We start from the raw sequence: 24076 nt of genomic DNA, 5'->3' as shown, positions 1-24076 counted from the left end.
ATGTTAAAATGCCACCGTGTCATAAGAAGGGGTTTCTATGCCAAGATTAACATACTGCACATTGGGAAACATCCAATCATTTGTAGTTGCTTTATACTCACCAAGCAAACCCCCCACTATATGCCGAGGGGATGGGCTCCCTAACTTTAAATAATATTATCATGCTACAAAGGCAGAAGCATGGAAATTCTTATAGTAGAGGTTAAAAGTCAACTACATGCAATCTCACAAGGAGTTGAAGGGGAGGTTACTACTTGGTTGAAGGAGAAGAAGCATAGGAGAAGCCTTGGCATTGCAATTTTACGATGGGGCCTATCAAACAAGAAGTGCAATCCAAATGGTGGGGTTACGTCTTTTCAAGTAATGACCAAAACAACGCCACAAATTAAATAGGATCTAAAGAAGATCATTGTCATTCACATATGCACCAAAGGTCATGCCCTTGACGTATTTATCTATAAATCATCAAAATGACATGGTTCGTCGTACTTATTATCGAACTAAGTTCTTGCTTTGCCCTTTTGGTCAAAGTGTCGTCAACTTTGTGAGCTCATTGTCTTAAGGTGCTTACATCTACTACATGTTGCTCAACTTGATACACTCCAACTATCAAATCTTTAAGCCACTTCCCACGTCATAAATTTCGAAGTTCAACTAAGTGGACCACATTAGGTGGAGACTTCCATAAATTCAATGTACATGGATTGTTATTTAAAGATTTAGTATGGGAGTACCCTATACCGACAAGTCGACAAGACAGTGTGCTACCACTCAAGGTATCTAGGTAGTAATTTTTTTAAGAGTTTGATCATTATTACTATTATTTATACACTATAATTTTGCAGGGTTCAAACCAAGGCTGATAAGCCAATAGCGTTGCCACCCAAGCTAGACTATACCACATGACTATATCTTGCCACCCTCCACTCTTTCTCACCTAGTCTAGGCTATACCACATGACTATATCCCACTCTTTCTCACCTAGTCTACTTGTAGTCCACATCAATGAATCCTAAACACAATAATATAGGAATTAGATAACCTTGTATGATCCTCAGGTACACATGCATGCCATTGAGACAAGTATCCGAGACTGTTAAGGAGTCTAAAGCAAAGTCAAAAAATATAGTTAAGAGTCTTCACCAACACTAGCGCCCATTAGCAACATTCACAAGGTAAACGTACATAGTGACACGTTGTTTTTCGAAAACCATGTAGATTCAACTTCTTCTGAAACTTAATGTTATTATAGTTACGAAACAGTTTTTCACAAAGCTTGTCAAGAAGCAACCAGGAGTTTGTGTGCACTACCTACCTTACAAATCTGAAAACTACCCTTAATTTTAAAGCAAGTCTAGGAGAACTTTCCCAATTCCCATGAACCCACTTCTAGTCTTTTCTTTGCAAGCACTCTGTGGGCTATATAGGAACATAATGAGCTACCACACTGTTAAATCTCCATCGATTCTCGTGTGATCATTGTTTTGAAAGTTTGGACAATAAGACTGAAGCAGTTAAAAGAATTGGTGCTAACCGCTTCCTCCTGTAGGTATTCTCCATGTAGTTGGGCACTGCCAGGATGGACTAATGCATTAATCTTTTCAAAAAGGTTTCGACAAGGCAAGATGGGTTCTGCTCGTCATCCAAGCTAGCGCTTCAGGGAGTTGAAATACTCACTTCCATGCTTGAGAAGGCCAATAATCTAACCGATTGGAGTCCGGTAAACATGTGTCAAACCTCCAGGGAAAAAAACTAAAATTCCAATCAAATTAAGAATAAGCAAGTTTTTCCTTCGTTTCTACTGTTATTATTCAGCCCAATAAAAAATCTTTGCAGACTGGTGCTGTTTCGCTAAAACATTCATTGGTGGCCAAATAGAACCTAAATATCTAGCACCATTAAAGCTCTCAGTGCAAGGAGAAAATAGAGAATTGGATCATAAATACAGTCCTTTTCATATATGACATCACATGAAAAAACGTCATTTCCTGTGGCTACTCTATAAACCCTGTAAGTTTCACGAACTTCCTTGGTGCCATCCCTTTGTACAAGGAGGGATTGCCAAAAACTCATCAAATTCCTTCACATGGACATCACAACACGCCCACTGCACACAACACGTGAATCTTCATCAGTCAACAGTATGCTCTACTAAAATGCAACCTAAATGGGTGTTTTGTCTGACTTGGAGCACATTTTTGGTCATAGGGACTAGACCTCATAAAGATGATTGCTCCCCCTTTTACATTTAATTCAAGCGATTAAGTAGAAACGCAAGCATTAATGAAACTACTGGCCAAATGAATGCAGAAAGGTGACCAAGATACCCATGAACACGTTTTTGGAGGTGGCTATCTTCTCAAATGTGTACTCATGGGATTTGCAAATTCAATGCCTACTTGATCATGGGATTGACCGAATTGATCGAAATTGAGGAAACTCCAATGCATGCAATTCCAAGAAGCATTGAACAACCACCAAAGATGCAAAATATCAAATCCTCGTTGGAGAATTTATGATCCCTGTTATTAAAGAATAGTCCCCATATAGAACCACCAGACAAATAAGCATATGGCTGATTTTGAACTCTAGTATAAACATCCGTACTCTGGCTTTATATGAATTTTCCACTTCGCCCAAAAAGCACAGGCATTGCCGCCTCTTTTTTGAAAAGACCTACATTGCTGGAGCCTGTAATACCCCTACATTGTGTGGCAGCCCATCTCTATGAGCATCCGCATTGTTGCATTGACTGCCCACAATGTTATGGTGGTAGTTATCCTGTCAACAATTGGTGATGCTTCGTTTCCCAACCGCTTTTGCTAGCTGCCTTCTACTATCACTTCACTAGATGTGCACAAGATGAATGCCAAGTAGTTTTCCCAATAGACTTGATCTTCTATAGTACCTTATCGACCGCTCTTAGGGAAAGAGATGGTACATGTGGATCAATTATTTGCCATCATTAGGCCCAGGCCCCATACATCGAGCCACCTAAGCCCCTACCACCTCTTGCCGATAGTATTTGGCTCTAGTAACACTGTATAATCCTCTCCTCTAACCATGGATTAACCCAAAATGTCACGATTGTGACTAACTCTCTTAATCTCTCCTTAATTACTCCTTAATCTCTTATTAATCTCTTATTAAGGGAAAGGACACCTGTGAAGGGTCACACCCTTACACATGGGTCACTATCAAAGGACATGTCTATTCATTAAAAGACACCCTAAGTCCAAAGGACATTACCATTGATTCAAGAGCCACACCCCTTCCCAAGGGATGTGTCTCTTCACTTGTACCCTTCGGCCTCTATTTAAGAAAGGCCCCTGTCTCAATGCAAACAACTCAATCTTTTCCTGCAGTATTTGTCTTATGTTCATTAATTAAGTCTTAATCAAGTTAATAAAGCTATAAAAGCTTTACAATGGTATCAGAGCAAACTTTTTTCGCCCTGTGACATGCCCAAATCCTAACCCTAATCCTAAAATCAATCCTAACCCTAACCCTAAAATTAGTCCTCCCAAACCCTAAAATTGGGTGTAGCTAGTGTTGAATGAAAGAGCAGGCGAGAAAATGTCCCATCAACTTCAGCCCCCAACTCTCAATTTTTGCTGATTAAGTTTGGGCCAGCCATATGCAAGACACTCTTAAATAGAGGCAAGACAAAACAAAAAAAGCCTTCAATCAGGAGTATTACCTTTCAGCCGGCACCTTTTCATGGACAGGCACCCCTCCTTTGAATCGGCGCATCTCTTCTTCGTGGCTTTTCCTCCAGGTTGGCTGCCCGTTGATCAACGCACGTCCACTTGCTGATTTTATTTTTTTTTAAATACCCAACACACCTAATAACCCCACCCAAAGGTTATAACCCTTAGGCTTTAATTGCCACGTATACAGCCAAGAAAAAAAAAAACATAAACACAAACCCCTTTACGAGCTCTTTCGAAACGGCGCCAACTACCTCCCGAACCAGTCCCCTCACGAATAGGCGCCAACGGCCGTTTTCTTGCAGTTTTCAGCCACCCTGTCCACGGTTGGTTCAACGTGTGCCGGCTTGCTCCCGCCTCTCTTCATCGAATTCAACCCTCTTCATCGCTTGCGGTATGCTGACTCCTCTCGTGCTTGGACCAGCCACTTGCAGTTTGCTGATTTCTGTTGAATTGCCGGCCACCATTTCCTTGGTGCTTCTTCTACAGCAACAATATTTATTATGGCAACCTCCTTCAGGTGTGATTTTTCCATTTCATAATGTGGAGTATTAGAATATCAAAAACCCGCCACTTCATTCTTTTGCGGGCTCTCCACTCATTCGGGGCCAATATCACTTTTTACGAGTTTAAGAGCACCTCTCAGATCACGTGGACACACATTACCCTCTTCTCCGACGGCTTATGGCAGAGGAAACCTATGATTTCAATTATTTACAGGAAACACCCTCTAAGTCCATAGTGCCCTCTCCTACCCGTGTTTCTCCACCGGTCTCAGCCCTTGTTCCAGTGAGTGTGTCCCTCTTTTTCCAGCCCACTCATTACCGTATTCAGATAGCCACACCGACTTCTCATCTTCGAGAATTCGACGTGTGGGTGATCCATGTTCGTACTTCTGCAGAGGATCTGGATCATTACTGTTTTATACTCAAGCGTCATCCTTATCTTGGCGCTATCCTCCCCAAGTGTAGCATCATTTTTCACGAATATTGCACCTATTCTGAGGACGTTTATCCATCTTCATTCACGGTGCGCCCCTCTACACCAGAATATACACCCTTGACACCAGTAGCTGCCCCTACCCCTGTACCTTCTTCTCCAGTAGTAGCAAACTCTCGTGCGAGCCTAGTCCTAGAGGATCGCCCTTACTATACTGGATGGTCTATAGCCACTTCACCAGTACGTAACCTCTCCTCTCGGGATTTCCAGATGCCGCACCCTCCAACCGATGGTTCTTACTAGAGCCCAACGGCGTCATCAATAGCAAAAAACCCCAGAGCCTCGTCACCCTGAAGCCTCACATCAACATCTTCTCTCACGGCAGAACCTGTTGACATACCAGCCCCTACGGAATGGCAGCCAGCAGCCAGCTTTGCAGCAACTTCGCAGCAGTTCCAACAGCAACTCCAGGAGTCTATGGCATCCTTGGCTTCGCAGATCCAGCAGCTCCACACGGATCGCCATTCCTACACGAGTTATGTACTAGCAGTAGATGTTTCAGCAACAGTACCAGCAGACGCAGACGTCGTTCCTTCCGAGGTAGAAGGCGACGACCTTAAAACTCTTTATCGTCTTTTACAAGCCAGTAAAACAAAGAAATTGGAAATTAAACCCCCTGACTCTTATGGTGGTCAGTGCAATAAGCGCATCTTAGACCAATGGCTCTACAAACTGCGGTTATACTTTGAAACCATGACCCTTTCTGATTCCAAAAAGGTGATTTTTGCGGTATCCCTCCTCAAAGACATTGCTTTATTGTGGTGGCAACAACGACAGCACGCCGGAAAATCGGTTACAACGTGGGAAAAATTCAAACGAGTCCTCCGTAAGTAGTTCATACCTGCCAATGCAGATTTCCAAGCCCGTACTCGCTTACGCCATTTGGACCACACTGGTTCCTTGGCCTCTTATATCTCCCAGTTCACCAACTTGATACTGGAGATCGACTCTTTGTCCCCAGCGGACGAACTTCATGCCTTCGTTTAAGATCTTAACCCCACATTGCGTGCCAATGTTCAGAAATATAACCCTGTTGATCTTGCCGATGCCATACGATACGCCGAGCGCGTTGCAAACATTAATTCTCGAAATTCGGCTTCTTCCGGTCGAGGTAATGCCTTTCAGAAAGCCAATGGATCTCGTATGAACCGAGATAGTCGCAGAGAACCTTCTGGCACTTCTACCTCTCGGCCTAATCCCCAATGGAATAATTCTCAACACCCTCGCCGAACAAAAGGATCGTCCTCTTTTCGGTCCCGATGTTCTCAATCCTTCCAACCACGCAATTCGGATCGTGGACGGGACCAAGGACATGACCAATTTCGCGATCCTCGTCCTTCCATTGTTCCTTCTGGACAGGATCAACAAAAGACAGGACTGTGCACAATTTGTAAGGGACCTCATCATTGGTTTGAGTGCCCCAAAAGACCAACCCATCGACAAAATTCTAATGCTGAACCCCCCACTTCTGAGGAGAAACCCCTAGTTGCTGACAAAGAAAAGCGTGCAGTTAATCACCATGCTATTGCACATGCTTCGGTGATTACCGCTACTACCACAGCACAAGCTGCCTCTTCACCATTGCCCCAGCGGTCTACTCAGGTTTTGGTTCTTCAAGGTTCTATTTCCAGTCACCCTATTCAGGTGCTCATTGACAGTGGGTGTTCTCATAACTTTGTGGGAACCACCTTGACTCAGAGATTGAAGATTCGGACTTCTCAAAGTGCTGTTATTTATGAAGTAGAGCTTGCCGATGGTTCCACATCCTTGTGTAACACCATTGCCAAACACCTCTCCTTTCGAATTCAGCACTATCGTGACAAATTTAATTTCCAAGTCATGAATTTGGCACATTATAATATGATCCTTGGTCAAGAATGGTTATATCAATATGATCCCCTAATCAGTTTCCGGAACCATTCCATACAAATTGCTCAAAATGATATGCTTGTGGTACTCGAAGGAATCAGAGACCAACCTTCTTATCCAACCCTTTTAGCTCTTCAAGTGAAACGATGGGTCCGCAAGAGTGGTTGTTTCTCAGTACTTTTAATGCTCTATTCAGCCAACGATCCTCCCGAGGACACAGATACAAAGGTGATGTACCTCAAGCAACCTTTCTTTGCTCCATACTTGGATCCGTTTCCTCAGGAGCTTCTTGCGGTTCTGCCACCCCGGCGACCAATCGACCATGCTATTGATATCCTTCCTGGTAGTGCTCCACCTACTCGTACTCCATATCGAGTTTCTTTTACAGAATCTCAGGAGATACAGCGACAACTTACTGAACTTTTGGAGAAAGGATATATTCGACCAAGCAAAAGCCCTTTTGGAGCTCCAGTACTTTTAGTGAAAAAGAAAGGATAAGTCTATGCGCCTTTGCATTGACTATCGTACCCTTAATAAGTTGACTATCAAGAATAAGTATCCTCTTCCGCGCATTGATGAATTGTTTGATCAATTGCTCCATGCAAAGGTCTTCTCCAAAATTGATCTTAAGTCTGGATATCATTAGATTCGCATTCGCGAAGGTGATGAATATAAGACAGCTTTTCGCACAAAATATGGTCATTACGAGTACCTCGTCATGCCATTCGGGTTAACCAATGCCCCTGCAACATTTATGAGTCTGATGAATGATCTTTTTCGTCCTTTTCTGGACAAGTTCGTCGTTATCTATCTTGACGACATCCTGTGTTCAGTTGTAATATGGAAGAAGAACACAAGGCACATCTTAAGATCGTTTTTCAGGTACTTCGTAACAATGCTCTTTATATTAATCCAGGCAAAAGTGAATTCTTCAAGACATACTTGGAGTACCTTGGACATGTTGTTTCAGCAAACGGTATTTCCGTGGATCCAAAGAAAATATAGGTTATTGTCAATTGGCCAACTCCCACAAACATCCATGATGTTCGTTCTTTCTTGGGACTTACCAACTTCTATCACACAAAGGTTCATCGATTTTCCGAAATAGCTGCTCCTCTCACAGAACTTCTAAAGTCCGCTCCTGCATTCAAGTGGACTGAAGCCACAATACAAGCTTTTGAAAATTTTAAGACAGCTTTGACAACAACTGCTGTCATGGCTATTCCTGACCCTACTCTCTCCTTTGATGTTTACACGGATGCTTCTGATATTGCCACTAGTGCCGTCTTGATGCAACAAGGACGTGCTATTATGTTTGACAGTCATAAGCACTCTCCAATTCAAGTAAGATACCCGGTATATGACAAGGAATTTTTGGCTACTGTTCATGCCTATCGTGCATGGAAACATTATCTTCTTGGTGCGGATTCAGTGGTGAAACATATTCATTCTTTGAAATATATCTTCACGCAGCCAGTTATGAATGCTAGGTAAGCACGTTGGGTCGAATGCTTAGCCAATTTTCATATGACAATTGAGTATGTTCCTGGTCTTACCAATGTGGTTGCGGATGCCCTCAGTTGTATGCCGCCACCTTCGGTCTTGGCTATTTCTACAGTTAAAATGGATATACCTCAAAGTTTCAAGGACCGTTATTCCAAGGATCGTGATTTTGGAAATGCATTTTGAATTCTCAATTCTCAGAATGCAACTTCTTCCGACTTGAAGATTTATGGAGCATATACAATAGTGGATGGTTTATGTGTACCTCATGATACTCATGTTCGAAGAGTATTGGTGAAAGAACATCACGAGGTCACTTATGTTGCACACCCAAGAATCAACAAGACATATCGTCTTGTGACAGCTACATACTATTGGCCTCAAATGAAGCAAGATGTCATTAAGTTTGTTACAGCATGTCTCTCGTGCCAACGTATGAAAGCTAGCAGACAAGTTCCAGCTGGTCTTCTTCAATCACTTTCAGTTCCCAATGAACGCTGGGAAAGTATTAGTTTGGATTTTATCACTTCATTGCCACGTTCTTCTAAAGGCAATACACAGATTCTTGTGGTGGTTGACAGATTTTCTAAAATGGCACATTTCATTCCGTGCAAGAAAGCAGCCCAGGCTTCAGATATTGTAGTATTGTTCATACAGTATATCTTCAAACTTCATGGATTGCCAAAATCTATAATTTCTGATCGAGATCCAAAGTTTACAGAACATTTTTAGACTTCGATATTCAAGTCTCTTGGTACAAATTTACTCTTTAGCTCTGCTTATCATCCATAAATAGATGGACAAACGGAACGAGTTAATCAGATTGTAGAAGAAATGCTGTCATTATGTTCAGTCTCGATTAGCTTCATGGAAAGAATATTTACCTTTGGTGGAATTTGCTATATATAATAATTCTTATCATTATATTCTTGCTTATAATAATTCTTACCATACTCACCTATTCTTGCCAACTTCGTTCTTCAACATAAAGTGGCTTTAGCAGACCGACTCATTCAGGAAATGCAAGATATTCTATTACAAATTAAGGATAAGATGGTCAGCGTCCAAGAGCAATATCAACACACAGCTAATAAGCCTCGTCGTCACATTGAATTTCAAGAAGGAGACTTGGTATTATTATATATTGCTCCTTATCGATACAAGACAGTGAAATCAGTCTTCCCAAAGCTTCGCCCAAGATATTATGGACCCTTTCGTATTATTAAGAAGAACTCATCTCTCAGTTATAAGTTCTAGTTACCGCCTTCTTGGGGTAGAATTCATCCAACTTTCCATATTTCTTGGCTCAAGAAGTTTGTGGACGATGATTTTCCACTTTTAGATATTTTGGATTATGTTCCAGAAATCGAAGATGAACACATACTCTTAATTCCAGAGACAATTCTTGATGTCAGACAGAAAGAAACACGACATAAGCTCACTACAGAATTTTTGGAGAGATCTTGATGATTCCGACTCTACTTGGCAAAGTGATGAAGACTTACAGGAGTATCTAAAACTTCTTCGGGAATTCTTTCAAAGACAACTATCTCTTCTTAGCCAGAGTCTTATTTTAAGTGGGAGGGAATGTCACGATTGTGACTAACTCTCTTAATCTCTCCTTAATTACTCCTTAATCTCTTATTAACTGAAAGGACACCTGTGAAGGGTCACACCCTTACACACGGGTCACTATCAAAGGACATGTCTATTCATTAAAAGACACACCCCTAAGTCCAAAGGACATAACCATTGTTTCAAGAGCCACATCCCTTCCCAGGGATGTGTCTCTTCACTTGTACCCTTTCGACCTCTATTTAAGAAAGACCCCTTTCTCAATGCAAACAACTCAATCTTTTCCTGCAGTATTTGTCTTATGTTCATTAATTAAGTCTTAATCATGTTAATAAAGCTATAAAAGCTTTACATAAAATCTGCTCAACCCTTACCAAGATAGGTTCAAGAAACACTGCCTCAAAAACATGAAACACTACACTTTGCTAAAATTCACCCACCACACAAGCGGACCCTCTCCCCGCCCCCTTACAATGTATGCTTCGCATGTAGCAGGCATTGAATCCAGGACCTGCCCACCACTGGGTCTCTCAAGCCCTATCCAATACGTATGCAGCTGGCGACATAAGGCATCTCTAACAGAGTCTAACTACAAGAATGTAATAATACGCAATAATCCTTAGAAGTGTGTTCTACGTTTATGAAAAAAAAAAAGTTTTATAAATGCACTAGAGAGATGTAGGTTTTGCTATGAAAATGGAGTGCTCTGCCACTCTAGACACCTTCCACACCCTACACCTCTATGAAGGAGAAAACCACGTCAAGGATGGGATTTATTCTAATTAATGTGTAGCTACTATCATAGCAATGTCATACACGTCCACAGCATTCAGGGATTCTCACCCCCTCCCCCCCCCAAGAAAAGGTCCTATTAGTCCAAAAAAAAAAGTCTGCTCAACACAGACTACATCTCTCAAAGGAGGAGAAGAAGTCAAGAAACCCTCATACAAGGTTTTTTGTTGAAGAGCTACACAAGGGGCTATAGTTTCAAACAAATTCTAAGCCCCTCGAGTAAAAAGTAGATAATCTCACCCCCTCATTCCTCAAATGACTTTCTCAGCTCTTAGAGCACATGCTCATGAGTGCCTACAGGCATGTTCATGTGCGTGTACTTGAATGCATGCACGCTAACCAAGGCATGTGTGGGCCTGCACTTTGTTTTTGTATGTCCATATATTTTTTATTTTCCTATTTTGAGAGAGAGAGAGAGAGAGTCTTCAACGTCATAGCCAAGCAAGCATACCACCTATGATCCAGGTCATGGTATGAAATCCAGGGAATCCGGGATCTCTCAATTAGGAGCCCGATGCGCAAATCACTATGCCAGCACTCCACAAAGAGAGAGAGAGAGAGAAGAAGAAGAAGAAGAAGAAGAAGAAGAAGAAGAGAAAGACATATTAACGTTTTGCAAAAAACCCAACCGGTCTATGAGACAAAAGGTGTACAATGTGTCCATGGAATCATGTCATGGAAAAAAAGACAACATAACAAAAAAAATAGACTAACACTAATCCCTAGGTAAATGTAGATATGTATGGATCATCGTCATCTTCATCATGGAGGATCACCATCCTCATCATCGTGGATGAGTGTGGAGAGGGAGCCATCCATCGATGTGTGGTCTGCAAGAACGAGGAGAAGCTGGGACAACGTAGCAGCTACAGATGCTTGGTGGTAGGCAAGGATCTCATCAATCTGAGGCTGGTGAGCCTAGGGTGCTCGAGGTCCAGGAGGGTGAGGCCGTCTGGCTCTCCAAAGTGCAGTGGCAAGAGGCAAGGTAACTCCAGCTGAGGGGCGAGATTGTGGGCCCCTCATCACAACTGTGGTGGTCTCATCCGTCAAAGTTTCCTCCTCCTGTGGATGGAAAAAAATGGTGATGGTAGACTGAGATGGGTGGCAAGGTCGAGGATCTCTGCATCGTCAAATCTCCAACAAGAAGAGTCCAAGACAACACTGGATACTCCATAACCCAAGATAATGGCCCAAACCCCTCTTTGAATAGGCAGTGGAATCTCCCCCTGATCTCATAATACAACGGGCACTGACAAATATAATGCTCCTCAAAGTCTACTCCATGGCACAATCTAGAGAGTCTGGACTCTAGGGATCCTTGTTGCTCTACCAACCTCATTCTTGAGCCTATGGGATGAAACCCTGAGCTAACCAAGTGCTACCCTCATGGCATGTGACATGAAAACATCCAAGTACCGGCCTCTGCATAAATCCATCCTCTGTAAGCCTCATAAATGGTCACTCTAGTATTGCATCTTGGGTGGTATGGTCTCCCCTTAGGTAATCCATGCATCTCGAATGTGTAACTGTAGCACCGGTTCCTATCCAAATGTATGAGGCTAGTGTAGAGGGAGTCTCAGTCATACTGAAATGAGGATAGTCGACTCATGTGTAGTCCATGTGTGATAAACCATGTGAGGACAGAAACATACTAGGGTGGATGCACCCCTCTCTCTACTATCTCCCGAGAAGACTATCCTATCAGGTATGGTAACCGGCGTGACGAGTCCATCGCTAGTATCCTCTGTATGTACATGACAGCCTGGAATACGGCCCCTACCACCATAGATGTTGCAGCAAACTCTGCTAGGCGTATCAATCTCGATAGCATCAGAATCTGTGGATGCTCTATGCATTGCCAATCTGCCCGCTGATACGCCTTGTGCCCAGAATGGGGATGCATACATCATCACCAGAGTCACTAGTGTGTCAAAAAGCCAGCCCTTCGTCTTGGGCTGTTGGAAGTGTCTTGGTGGCACTCTCTCTCTAGGAGGGCAAGTGCAATGTATCCCCTAGTCAATCTGTCATGTGATGATTGTCTCATGGAGAAGTGGCTGCCGGAGTTCATGAAAGTGACCCCCAAGTAGACATATGAGTTTTCTACCTCCACCCAGGTTCCCATGTAGGTGATCTCTGCATGTTTCCTCACCCTAGGAGAAGTATAGAAGACCATGACCTTGGTCTTCCCAAGGTTAATTGACAAGACCCTCTGCAAACATATGTCTTGCAGGGCATCCATGTGCTTTTGTCGTCCCTCTTGTGAATTTGCAATAAGCACTATATCATCACCATATAAGAGAATAGATACAAGTCTATGCTTGCTAGGGATGCCCCTCCACCTCCTACTCTGTCATTAAAGTCTGAGATCTCATCAATGTATAGCCCGAAGAGGGTGGGGGATAACGGGCAGCCCTATTTCCCCCCAATAGTAACTAGGTATCTTCTCTGAGAGTCCTCCAAGGCATCTCACCCTCCCAATCACCGACTCATATAAAGCGATAATGCCCCAAGTCATGTCTGATGGAACCCCAAGGATCTATAGGCGTTGTAGTAGGCAATCACGTGGCACCGTATCAAAGGCTTTGCGGAAATCCACAAAGCAACAATAGAGGCGTCGACCGCATGCGGAAGCGACAGAAGCTTTCTTGAGGCTCTGGCGGCCTGGCCCTTTTCTCACAAATAGAGGTGGTGTTCCCACTTGGCATTACCAACCACCTATGTGGTTCCCCACCCCCGCCCCGCCCCCCACCCCCCCCCCCCCTCTCTCCCTATATGAGATAGCCTTCTCCTCATGGAGCAGCCAACCAGAGGAGAAGTGCATCTCTCTCCACCTTTGATCCTTTGATCCCTGCCCCGTACATGGAGGCAAGTTTGTATTTAGCCCTTCGTGGTTGTATGTACTCCTTCATGGCTGGTTTTTTGTTAACTAATTGAAGGATCTTTTTCCCGGGAAAAAAAAACAAAATAGGTGTTGACCATCAGCCTTGACCATCTCAATTGAAGCATGCGCTGAGCTAGGACTATGTGAAACAACAGGGGCTTTTCATTAAACCTGAGTTTAGTGAGTTTAGCAATCCTTTAAAACAACATACATGAAAAGTGTAAATAGATGTGGTAGAGTCAACACCAGATGGGGTCCCGAATTACCCACTGAAGCACCCCCCCCCCCCCCCCCCCCCACCCCCACCCCCCACTGCGGCAAGCAAGAGTATTTGCTTTATTTCTTCTTCTAGAGAACTGAAAACAAGCTGAACTATGTCCACAAGACTGAGCAGACAAACTGACTGACTGACCGCCAAACACAGGGACAAAGCGACCGAATGCTAGGCAGAACTGTGCATAGGCTTTAGGCATTTGTGAAGCTATCTTCGAGAGTAAAACACCGGCCCAAGGACTGAGGGAAGGTGTGCTGCAAACTCCTAAAGAGACTGAGCTTCTATGCCCCGGGCTGAGAAAACAAGTAGGCTGAAAGTTCGCATAGGCACACGCCTAAGCATACATGCTTGAGTGCTGATGTTGATCTCTGAATTTTTTGATTGAATGAATGATGATTTTTTGGACTGAACTGCCTCTTGCCTTTTTATATGGTCTATAGGTGCTGGTTGGTTGCCTGAAGAGGCTGTTGGCCTGCAAATAATGCTCACGACTAGCTGATGTTGGCATTAAAATGCCCTAATTACTGGTCGGCTGGTGCAACTGAACCCGACTAGCATCTAATGCTGAGCCGTATTACGACTATTGATGAGCCACTTTGTCACCGTGTACCACAATGCATGGGTGCATGACATTCCCTCTTGCTTAGCTTGGCGGCAGGTTCATAGCTTCGAGGTACTCCGCCAATAACTGTGGACACTCAAGGAAAAACTCTTCATCTAGTCAAACGGCTTCATGGGTCCCTCAATCTTTGAACTTGTGTAAAATTGGCGAAGACGTCATCCAGAACCATGCTTCCAACGGTGTAGAAGGGTCTCCTCACGCTCTATCACTTCTGCTTCATCAACCATTTCTGGTCGCTGCTCTTCTGGAACATTCTGCAATGAAGATCCAATATAAGGCTTTAACCAAGAGACGTGGAAGACATTGTGCATCGTCCGGTTGTCTGGCAATCTGAGTTGCATGGCGACATCGCTTATCTTCTTTATGATGGGAAAAGGACCAAAACTTCTAAATGACAACTTTGAACAGCACTTGCCCACTTGCTTAAGTCTTTGCTTCATGATCCTTAAGTAAACCCATTCACCTTCTTTGAAATTGACGTCTCTCCATGACTTATTTGCTTGTCTGTGGAAGCCTCCTGAGCTTTGGTAAGACGCTCTTTGACGGACTCAATGATGGCTGAAAAAGTTTCCGTAGTCTTGTTGGCTTCCAAGGAAGGAGAGATCATCCTCGTTAGAAGAGATGAAAATCTTCGACCAAAGGCTGCCTCGTACGGAGTTCTGCCAACACTAGATGAGTGAGTGTCATTGAGAATCACCTGTACCAACGGGAGATGAAGCTCCCACTTCAACTGCTAATCATGGCAGTACGCTTTAAGCACGTCGAAAGCCAACTGATTGTAAATCTCAGTTTGGCCATCGGTCTGGGGACGGAATGCACTCGACAATTGCAATTTGGTACCAAAGTTGTCAAACAGAGCTCGCCAGAAGTGAGACGTAAACTTTTGGTCCCGATCTGAAGTAATGGTCCGTGGCAAACCACAAACTGGGTACCAACGTCCGAGAAAGAGCCGGGCTATATCTTCTGTTGTGGCCGTCTATTTACATGGTATAAGCATACAAAATTTACTGAACCTGTCAATTATCGTCATAAACTGAGCATTCCGAGATCCAGTAGATGCGAGAAGACGTCCAACAAAATCCATCGAAATGTCGTGAAACGGACCCTCAGAAACGGGCAATGGCTGAAGCAACCCTTCCTATTTGGTATGAGGTACTTTCACTTTTTGACATATGGGACACTGAGAAACATAGTTGTACACATCCCTGCGCATCTTCGGCCAATAAAACGATCTTTCTAACTTCTCCAAGGTACTGTTCATCCCGCGATGACCACAACCAGTGAATGATGGGCATCATGGAGGAGTGCCGGGCTTTTCTCCTTGAGAACACATAGTCGACCCTTTAAAAGATCCAACCGTCCTGAATCGTGTAATGACCCGGTTCTGAATAAAGGGAGTTCCAAATTCTGGACAATCCACATATTGTGTCTTCATATTGCCTAAATCTTTTCCCTGTATCTCTAGCACAGTGGACTCCTCGACTACCTGAATACTACCTTTGCGACTCAAAATGTCTGCTACGGGATTTTTCTTACCCGGTACATACTCGATCATTCCTCCAAATTGTTGGGACAACTGACTCCACCGGTGCTGTCTGTAGCTCCACTGGCCAATTGGCATGGTTTGCAACCACTTCAAGGCCTTGTGATCTGTCTTCACAGTAAATTCCCTTCCATAAAGAAAAGGTTTCCACTGCTTCAAGGCTTTGATAACCCCTAGTAACTCTGTCATATACAAAATAATTTTTTTCTGCATCATTTAACTTCGTACTGTACTATGCCACTGGTCTACCTTCCTGTTGCAAAACCGCTCCTATGGCAAGATTACTAGCATCAGTGATTATCTCAAAAGGATTATCCCATGACGCAAGCTTGAGAACTGGTGCTGCAGAAGCTGCCTTTTGCAAAGCAAAAAAAGGCTCTAAAGCCTTACCTGTAACTGAAACTTTATGTCTTCTTGTCTTCACATCCTTGAGTAAATCTGTCAATGGCATGGCAAGGTTAGAAAACCGATCCATATGTGAGCTATATGCTTAGCACAAACCCACAAAGGAACGTATCTCTTGGGCTGTTTGTTAGGCCAACGAGGCGTGCAGTGACAGACTCAACCACATGTCCAAGAGATAAAAATATAAAGAGAGAGAGGGGAGAGAGAAAAGGGAATGGGGATCTTGCACAATACACCACATTGAGCAGGGAACAGGCCCCGTCCCCTTTCAGGAATTTATTCAGGAACAATCCAGATCCAATATCCAAATCCAATGGATCACAAGTCTAATGAATCCAAATCCAAGTCCAAGTCCAAGTCCAAATCCCAGTCCAAAATCCAAGCTCCATGTCTAAGCTCTGTGTTCCATGTTCATGTCCAAGCTTCACGCCCCAGCTCTATGCCCAAGTTCTTCATGTCTATGCTCAAGTTCAAGCTTCCATGTCCAAGCTTCATGTTCTATGTCCAAGCTCTATGCCCAAGTTCCATGTCCAAGCTCTAAATCCACTCGCTCATCCCATGAATAATCTCCACAATTCCTATAGCCTTGTTGATGATGAAAACCCTAGAGAAGCTCTTTCTCGCAAGAAAACTGATATTAAACCTGTTTTAATGGTTTTCGGGCGATAAAAACCTCCAAAAAGCTCTTTTTAGGGTTTTTGAAAATTTTTGTCCGTACAACTGTACAGATCCGTACAGTCGCACGAAAAGATGGTGACATGGCGCTGCAATTGCTGGAGGCCCTCTGAAATCAGCGGGTAGCGATGAAAATCTCCATGATTTGGTTCATAGATGATGAAGAAGATAATCTCCACGCTTGAACAAGGATGGCAACGCGATGAAGAGGTTCTTCTTCAACTTGATGCTCAAGAGAGGCTCATGCTTCTTTTATACTTGGCAAAAAGTAATGCTTTAGCTTTGCTTGTCTTTTTATTAAATATTATTAATAATAGCCAAAGTTCTTGATTTGTGCTTTTACAACTTCAAGGCCTTGCTTTTTGGTCCTAGAGTTGCTTTTTGAGAAAGCAACTTTTAGCTTTTTGGTCCGGCTTAGTCTCCTCTTTCCAATGGTGCCCTTGGCTCGTAGTCAACCCTGTTTGACTTTTTGCTTTTTCTTGCTTTTGACCAAGAATGGTGCTTTTTCTTAATCAATCTTTATGGACTCTGTCCCCATGTCTTCTTCCACCTATCTGGTGTTTGGGCATGGATTTCATTATGTGAAATAGAGCTAGGAGGGCCAAATAGTTACACTGTATTTGAAACATCCCAATTGAGGATTGCCTTTATCTTGTCAGGATCAAGGCGAATGCCATCGGAACCGATCACATAGCCCAGGTATTGGACTTCTTGAACTCCAAATATGCTCTTCTTTACATTAATGTAGAGTTCATTGTCCCGTAAAAGTTGCAAGACCTTTTGCACATCCTTCACGTGCTGCTCTGCAGTGGTAGTAAAGATAAGAATGTCATCCAAAAAAATGAACAAACATATACCGATGAGCACGGCAAAGACTCATGACATCATCTTGTTGAATATCGCCGGTGCATTGGTCAAACCAAAAGGCATGACCACAAACTCATAATGCTCTCGTTCTGTTCGGAAGGCGGTCTTTGGATATAGGCCTCGAAAATGCTGACTTGATAGCCACTTTTCAGGTCGATCTTTGTAAAGTACTGAGCGCAGTTGAGCCTTTCAAGGATGTACTCTATCCTTGGCATTTAGAACTTATTCTTGATTGTCAACTTGTTCAAGGCTCGGTAATCCAGACAAAGACATGTGGTCTTATCTTTCTTTTGCACAAACAGGATAGGAGCAGCAAATGGAGAGAAAGCAGGCCTCATGAAACCAGACCTCAGCAACTGTGCTAGTTGCGTCTCCAACTCCGCTTCCAACGTCTTGGAAAGACAATACGAAAACTTACTAGGTGGCTCAGCTCCAGGTACCAATTCGATACGATGGTCTTCAGGACGAGACGGTGGGGGTCTTTCAAGAATGGGTGCATACTAGCGGAACCACTGAATCCCAAGGATCATGTCGACCTCGAGAAGGGGCAAGACAATGAAGTCCCTCTGAAACTGGGCATTCTGAATTGTGAAGGCAAGTTGTTGAGCTTTCTGAGAAATATGAGTACGTAGGCTGGGAGTGAACCCGTCCACATCCAAATGATACGGTACAAGTGCACATTGCATCTTGGTCGCCAACTGCAAAGAGATGGTCTTCTGAACTGCCCATGTCGAAGAGAACAAACTGTTGCCCCTTCGTTGTGCCATAAGCTCTGAAAAGACCTTTCTCACACTCCTCAACTCCGTCCTCCTACTTATCATCGAATACCACTACAGATACCGCATTCAAAGCGGGCAAAAGCTAAACAGCATTGGTGGTTGAGGGCGGGGGTGGAGGGGGTTGTACATCTATGGCGGTAGCCACTGTAGAGGCTGGTTGTTTGCTCTATTCCACCTGCCATTTGGTACAATCCTTCTTGGCATGTCCTTTGTGGTGGTAGAAAAAACAACGGTTCTCTTTGAAGTACCAAGGCAAGAATCCCCCCGTAAGGCCCTCCTTGATCTTTTCTTTAGGAGTCTTCCTAGATCCATCTTGTCGCTCCTTCCTAGAGCTATTAGGACCATAGTAACAAAAAAACTTGTTTCTAGCTTTCGAAACCTCGAAACCTCAAAACCTCTGCAGGTTCGCCCAAATTTTAGGTTTTGTTCTTTTTTCCCCTGATTTTTCTCGGATTTTTTAATTTTGTTTTTCTTCCATATCCTCCTCCTCACCTTCCTTCCCTCTTCTTCTCCTGCCTCCCTCCTTCCCTTTTCCATCTTCTGCTACTTCTTTCACCTCTACTCCTCCTTCCTTCATTCTCCTCTTCTTCCTTTCTCTTCTTCTCCCTTGCTCTTCTTTTCTTTTCTCTTCTTCTCCTCTCTTCTTTTCCCTTTTTCTTCCTTCAATGTCTAAAATATTTCCCAATTTCTACCTTCTCTTCTTCAATTTCTTAAGAGTCCTTGATTGAACCACTTGTGGCATCTAATCAAGCAAAATTGCCATAATGCGTCATCACAAGGAGGATAGTTCCTCGAGATGTGTGAGAAGAGACCATTTTTTCATCATTACACTATGTTTTTAGATGGCTACTATAAGTTTTTTAAGTATTTAATACTTTATGAAATTATTGATTTTTCGAAACCTCACGGTTTCTTAGCCGAGGAACGAAACTTTTCGAAAAAAAACCCCAAAAACCTCGAAACGAAAAATGTGACTATGATTCGGACCCTTCTTCTGTTGCTGTTGCTGTTGCTGTTGTTGTTGCTGGGAGTCCCCGTACCTGACTATTGGTTAGACACCTGGTTTTACTGGGTGGTCTGCATCTACTGCTAAGGTTTGGGGTTGACTGAAGCTGTCTTGGGCTTGCCTCCATTGTGAAAGATGAATGTTTTCTGAATTCTCCACAGTGGGTTAAGAGGACTGACCTAACACTCTTAAGGTTGGGAGACTGACCTATGTAGCGCATGCCTGACATGTCCCGGACTGGGCTCACAAAGGGATCACGGCATACGACAAATAAACCCTAAAAGGTACTACTTCTATACATGAATCTTGCACTGTTGATGAGCCAATTTGTCACCATGTACCACAGTGCATGGGTGCACGTGACATCAATGAGGCTCTGAAGTGTGAAGATGTGATCCACAGTGGAGAAGGTCCGCTTGAACCTTGCCTAGCCTTGTGCTCTATGCCCCTCTCGCTCTACCAATGAGCTGAGCTCTATCTCTAGCATGGATCCATATAGCTTGACCAAGGTATGGTTGATCATGATGGTCCTGTAGTTACTGGGCTCCATAGTGTCCCCAAGTTTGTGTATGGGTGAGATGATGTGTGATGACCAAGTGTGGGGAAAGCCTTCCGCCAGTGCCCTGTTAAACATGTAAGCCAAGAGGGGTGCAAGGGTGTCGGTTGCATGTGATAGATGCTCTAATCTAATCCCCTCGTGATCCTTAGTACGGCCATTTTGGAGTATTTGGATGCCTTTTTCCACCATGGTTGATGTAAAGAAAGTGGATGTAGTGGGGTAAGGTTCTCGGGGTGGGCGTCGTTCCCTCAACCTATGCTAGGCCTCCTCAGAGTTGCTCCTCAAGAAGAGTTTGTATATCTCCTAGTATTTCTTTATCACATATGCTCGTTTCTTGTGGCAAGTGACAACAATTAATCCTTTGAGCATCATGCTCGAGGATTTGAACAGTCACTACCTCTCGCTTAAGATGAGCACGTGTGGTGCGGCACTCGTCGTCATACCAACCATTCTAGGGCATGATACCTGTCTGAGGCTTAGCATTGGAGCGGGGGTTGTACCAAAATTTGGCTATGGCTGCAAAATGTATGGTGTCAGTGAGTTGGGAGGTGAGGATGGCAAGGGGAACTGATGGGTCCATATCTAGCAAACCACGATCAATGTTGTTGGCATATATGTGGTCACATTCATGTGAAGCGGATTTTAGTATAGTGGGAGGTGGGTGGGGGTGGCGGTGGGCTGGGTGGTTTGCAAGCAATGAAGAAGGAGAGGTAGGTGTGGTCGGTTCCAAGCGGGCATGTGGGGATGGTGAACTCGGAGATGAGTGGACAGCAAAGAGGGAGAAAGAAGCGCAGGTGAGGCAGTGAAGAGAGAGAGAGAGAGAGAGAGAGAGAGAGAGAGAGAGGCGCAGTTGGGGCAACGAAGAGAGAGAAAGAAAGAAAGAAAGAAAGAAAGTTATATTAATGTCTTCAAAAGACCCAAAGGGTCTATGAGACCAAAATGATGTGTACATAGTGTCCATGAAATCTCGTCATGGATGAGAGAGAGAGAGAGAGAGAGAGAGAGAGAGAGAGAGAGTAATATTAACATCTTCAATAGACACCATTGGTTTACGAGACAAAAAGTAGTACAAGTCCATGGAGAGAGACAGAGACTTACACCCCGTGATCTGTCATGAAAAATAGGAGGCCCTGGGTGATACTCGCAAGCTGTGACATGGTTCTCCATCTCTGTAAAAGTTTTCTTACAGTTCTTGCAAGTTTGCTCTGCATTGAAGTCCAACACTCTTGGTTCTTCCTTGTTCTTCACTTCAGAGTCCGCGCTCGTCAATGGGGACTCTGACTTCAAAGAAGCATGAACTTCTGGTTGTGCACCTATAAAACAATAAAATTCATGTTATCACCCTTTATTCAAAGACAAATATTGGTATTTGTATTAGAGGAGAGAGAAAAGGCAACAAACCATGATCAGAACAGAAGAACCCTTGTCTACACCTAGAGCAAGCTTCCCTGCTTACAGTGGTAGAACAAATTTTTCCAACAGGCGCCACCGAAGCTTTCTTTGTTGAAGATGTGAATGTCATTTGAGGCTTTTCAGATGTATGCTTGCCTGTTGTGCATCTACATTCAAGAACACACAAATGACAATTTAATATCTACAATAGCGAGCCCACCAGAAGCCTTTCTTGTCTTAAAAACTCGGGGTTTCAATAACCATATCATTAAGCAGAGCACCAAAGGATCAGATAGACAGATTTCATAGTGCTTGTGACAGTTCAAATCGATGTTAAAACAGTGAACTGTGTCTATGCCCTCCACTTCCCACACTTGAATCAAAGCTAGATATGAAATCAAAACCAGACATGAAAAAACGTTAGTGTTGTTCAAATCCTTCATGCTGTCCCAGCCTTCTTTCTATATAAGGTAAGGAAAATATCCTATATTACACATTGGGTGAATTTAAACAATACCATTTAGAACCTTCATGGCATAAGAATGGCCTTGACCTTCTGACTCCATGCCACCTAAGACCACAAATTCCTGCCAAGCCAGAACGGCCATATAGCAGGATTGTTTGATGCTGGCCTGTCTCCTATGCTGAGAGCAACAAAGACCGGTATTTGACACTTGTGATCAATTTTGGAAATGCAGGACTGCACGGAGCAAAAATGGACAAGTTTGAGGCAATTTTAGACCAGTTTTGGGCAGCCTAAACATGTGCAGACCAACCTAGCCAAGAGGCATAAGGTTGGGCACCTTTTCTTCGTTGATTTGCACATCCTACTGGCTGTCCTTTTATTGATGACTCCTCAATGTCACCATTAAATCTCATTCTCTTTGACAACCCATACCTCACTAACGACGGGGAGCCCCTCGGCATTCACAAGATATACTCAAACAAAATCCACCACAATGGATCCACCAGAATGGACTGTCTTCACCACTATGAGAGAGTACTCACCCATGTTGAGGTGCTACGTAAGGACATTTGCTTGGTGTAGCAAGGTCCGTACCTATGGTGTCACATGCGATGGAGCACGTGTCATCGAGTCGTAGTCTGTAGCCCACGTTGGTCTCACTCAAGCGTGGTGGAGATGTATGGGCTAGAAGATGATCTTTAAGGGGCACACATGCCCAAAGGGGGGAGTTGACAATTGTGGGTCTGCATTTTATGTTTGATGTGCTCCCATAAAAAATGATTTAAGGAGACAACGTTTCTTAAAAAATGTGAGAGTTTGTATAGTATTATTTAATCAAAATTTACTAGAGTTTGGTGAATGTATGTAAGAGGGTAAAGAGAATTCTCAGAAAAAAAGGTGAAGAGAATTCCAGAAAAAGGTCAAAGTGGGTAGATTCCTGATTCAGAGATTCTAGGAGTTAATGGAGAGAATTAAGGGAATTGATTGGAGAAATTCTAGGAGAGTGGAGAAAATGGTAAATCTTAAAAAAGCTATAAATAATTTCAAGCTCTTTTAGAGTGTAAACTAGTAATGAAACAGACAGAGCCAAGTTCCGTGTTACTAATTACATTGTTGTTCAAACACACTTGTTACTGTATTTTTGAGTAAGCATTAGCCACAAATGCATCAAGAGTGCATAGAAAATCAGTACATCACATAAAATTCCCGAATGTTTACCCAGGAATGTCCAGAAATAAAGTGAAGTCATGGCTCCGCTGTTTGCAACACTTCCATTCCTTTCCACCATCATGGAACAAAGGCTACATCCAAAATGTACCCAGCTTAGCTCCAATACCGTGTTGTAACTCTAGGACAATTGCACCAACATTGAATAGCCAAAAACAAAACTTATAACCATAACCGTGCTTAGAGAACGTGAAAGACAAGAGGATTGTAACAAAATACAGTAGGGTGGTCTTGTTGATCATATTACAATAAAAGGTACTAGTGTGGAGCATAAAATACAGAAAATCTGAAAGAGGTCGGTCAAACAGAATAAGCCCTTTTAAGTACAAGATAGTGACCCTTCATGACATGTGATTCTTAGTAATGTGCATATGAAGGTTTCATAATATAACAGCATAGTCTAATCTAAGAAGCCAGTTTTAAAAAAACATTAAGCTCTTAAGCCTTGCTTCTTTGTTCAGTCAGAATGCCCCTCTTTTTTGCGGATAAGGGGAAGGGCCGCTAATACTTCCCGCACCCATTTTCTGTGGTCTATCAACCCTCTCTTCACATTCTACATCATCTTGTACAGATACTTTGAAGCAACCATCCAAGTAAGAGAGGATTCGAACTGAAAGTAGTAGAATAAGTCAAAAATAGCACCAGATTAGGCCCTTAGAAGCAAGCCCAAAGGCAGCTATTCACGCAGATCAGTCTAACCCTTCCTACTGCAGCAAATTTAAGCAGTTGAGAGAGGACTACAGAAAAAAAAAATCCCTGCTCATAACCCTGGATCTCTACGAGCACAGAGGACTACAGAAAAAAAACTTCCCTGCTCATAATCCTGGATCTCTACAAGCACAAGCAGTTCATTAGGCTAGCATATTTAGTAGAATTCCTCATAAGTGGTAAACCATTCAATTCAGCTATATATAGTAGATTAAGTCGAAAGA

The 24076-nt window shown here is 43.2% G+C and overlaps 1 protein-coding gene across 1 annotated transcript; it reads right to left on the bottom strand.

Annotated features, from left to right (window-relative positions):
* Positions 1–1746: 1746 nt before the first annotated feature.
* Positions 1747–23267, bottom strand: PBS2 (cysteine and histidine-rich domain-containing protein RAR1). The gene is made up of 4 exons (XM_086823835.1): positions 23136–23267; positions 21461–21618; positions 21158–21372; positions 1747–2107 (listed from the first exon to the last, which is right to left on the bottom strand). The coding sequence occupies exons 2-4, from the start codon at positions 21579–21581 to the stop codon at positions 2018–2020; spliced, it is 426 nt and encodes a 141-aa protein (XP_086679961.1). The 5' UTR covers positions 21582–21618; positions 23136–23267; the 3' UTR covers positions 1747–2017.
* Positions 23268–24076: the final 809 nt, after the last annotated feature.

Source organism: Cibotium barometz, chromosome 30, assembly GCF_041138505.1.
Source record: "Cibotium barometz isolate CiBa-2024 chromosome 30, ASM4113850v1, whole genome shotgun sequence".
NCBI lineage: Eukaryota > Viridiplantae > Streptophyta > Polypodiopsida > Cyatheales > Cibotiaceae > Cibotium > Cibotium barometz.
The sequence above is the reverse complement of the archived record's forward strand: the minus strand, read 5'-3'. Positions and strand labels throughout refer to the sequence as shown.

Excerpts from the sequence above, each read along its gene's own strand:
- PBS2 (XM_086823835.1), bottom strand. The coding sequence starts at position 21,581 with ATGACATTCACATCTTCAACAAAGAAAGCTTCGGTGGCGCCTGTTGGA. Across the intron at positions 21,373-21,460 it reads GTTCTTCTGTTCTGATCATG|GTGCACAACCAGAAGTTCAT; the intron begins GTTTGTTGCCTT and ends ATTGTTTTATAG. Across the intron at positions 2,108-21,157 it reads TTCATGACAGATCACGGGGT|TGGGCGTGTTGTGATGTCCA; the intron begins GTAAGTCTCTGT and ends TGTTGTGTGCAG.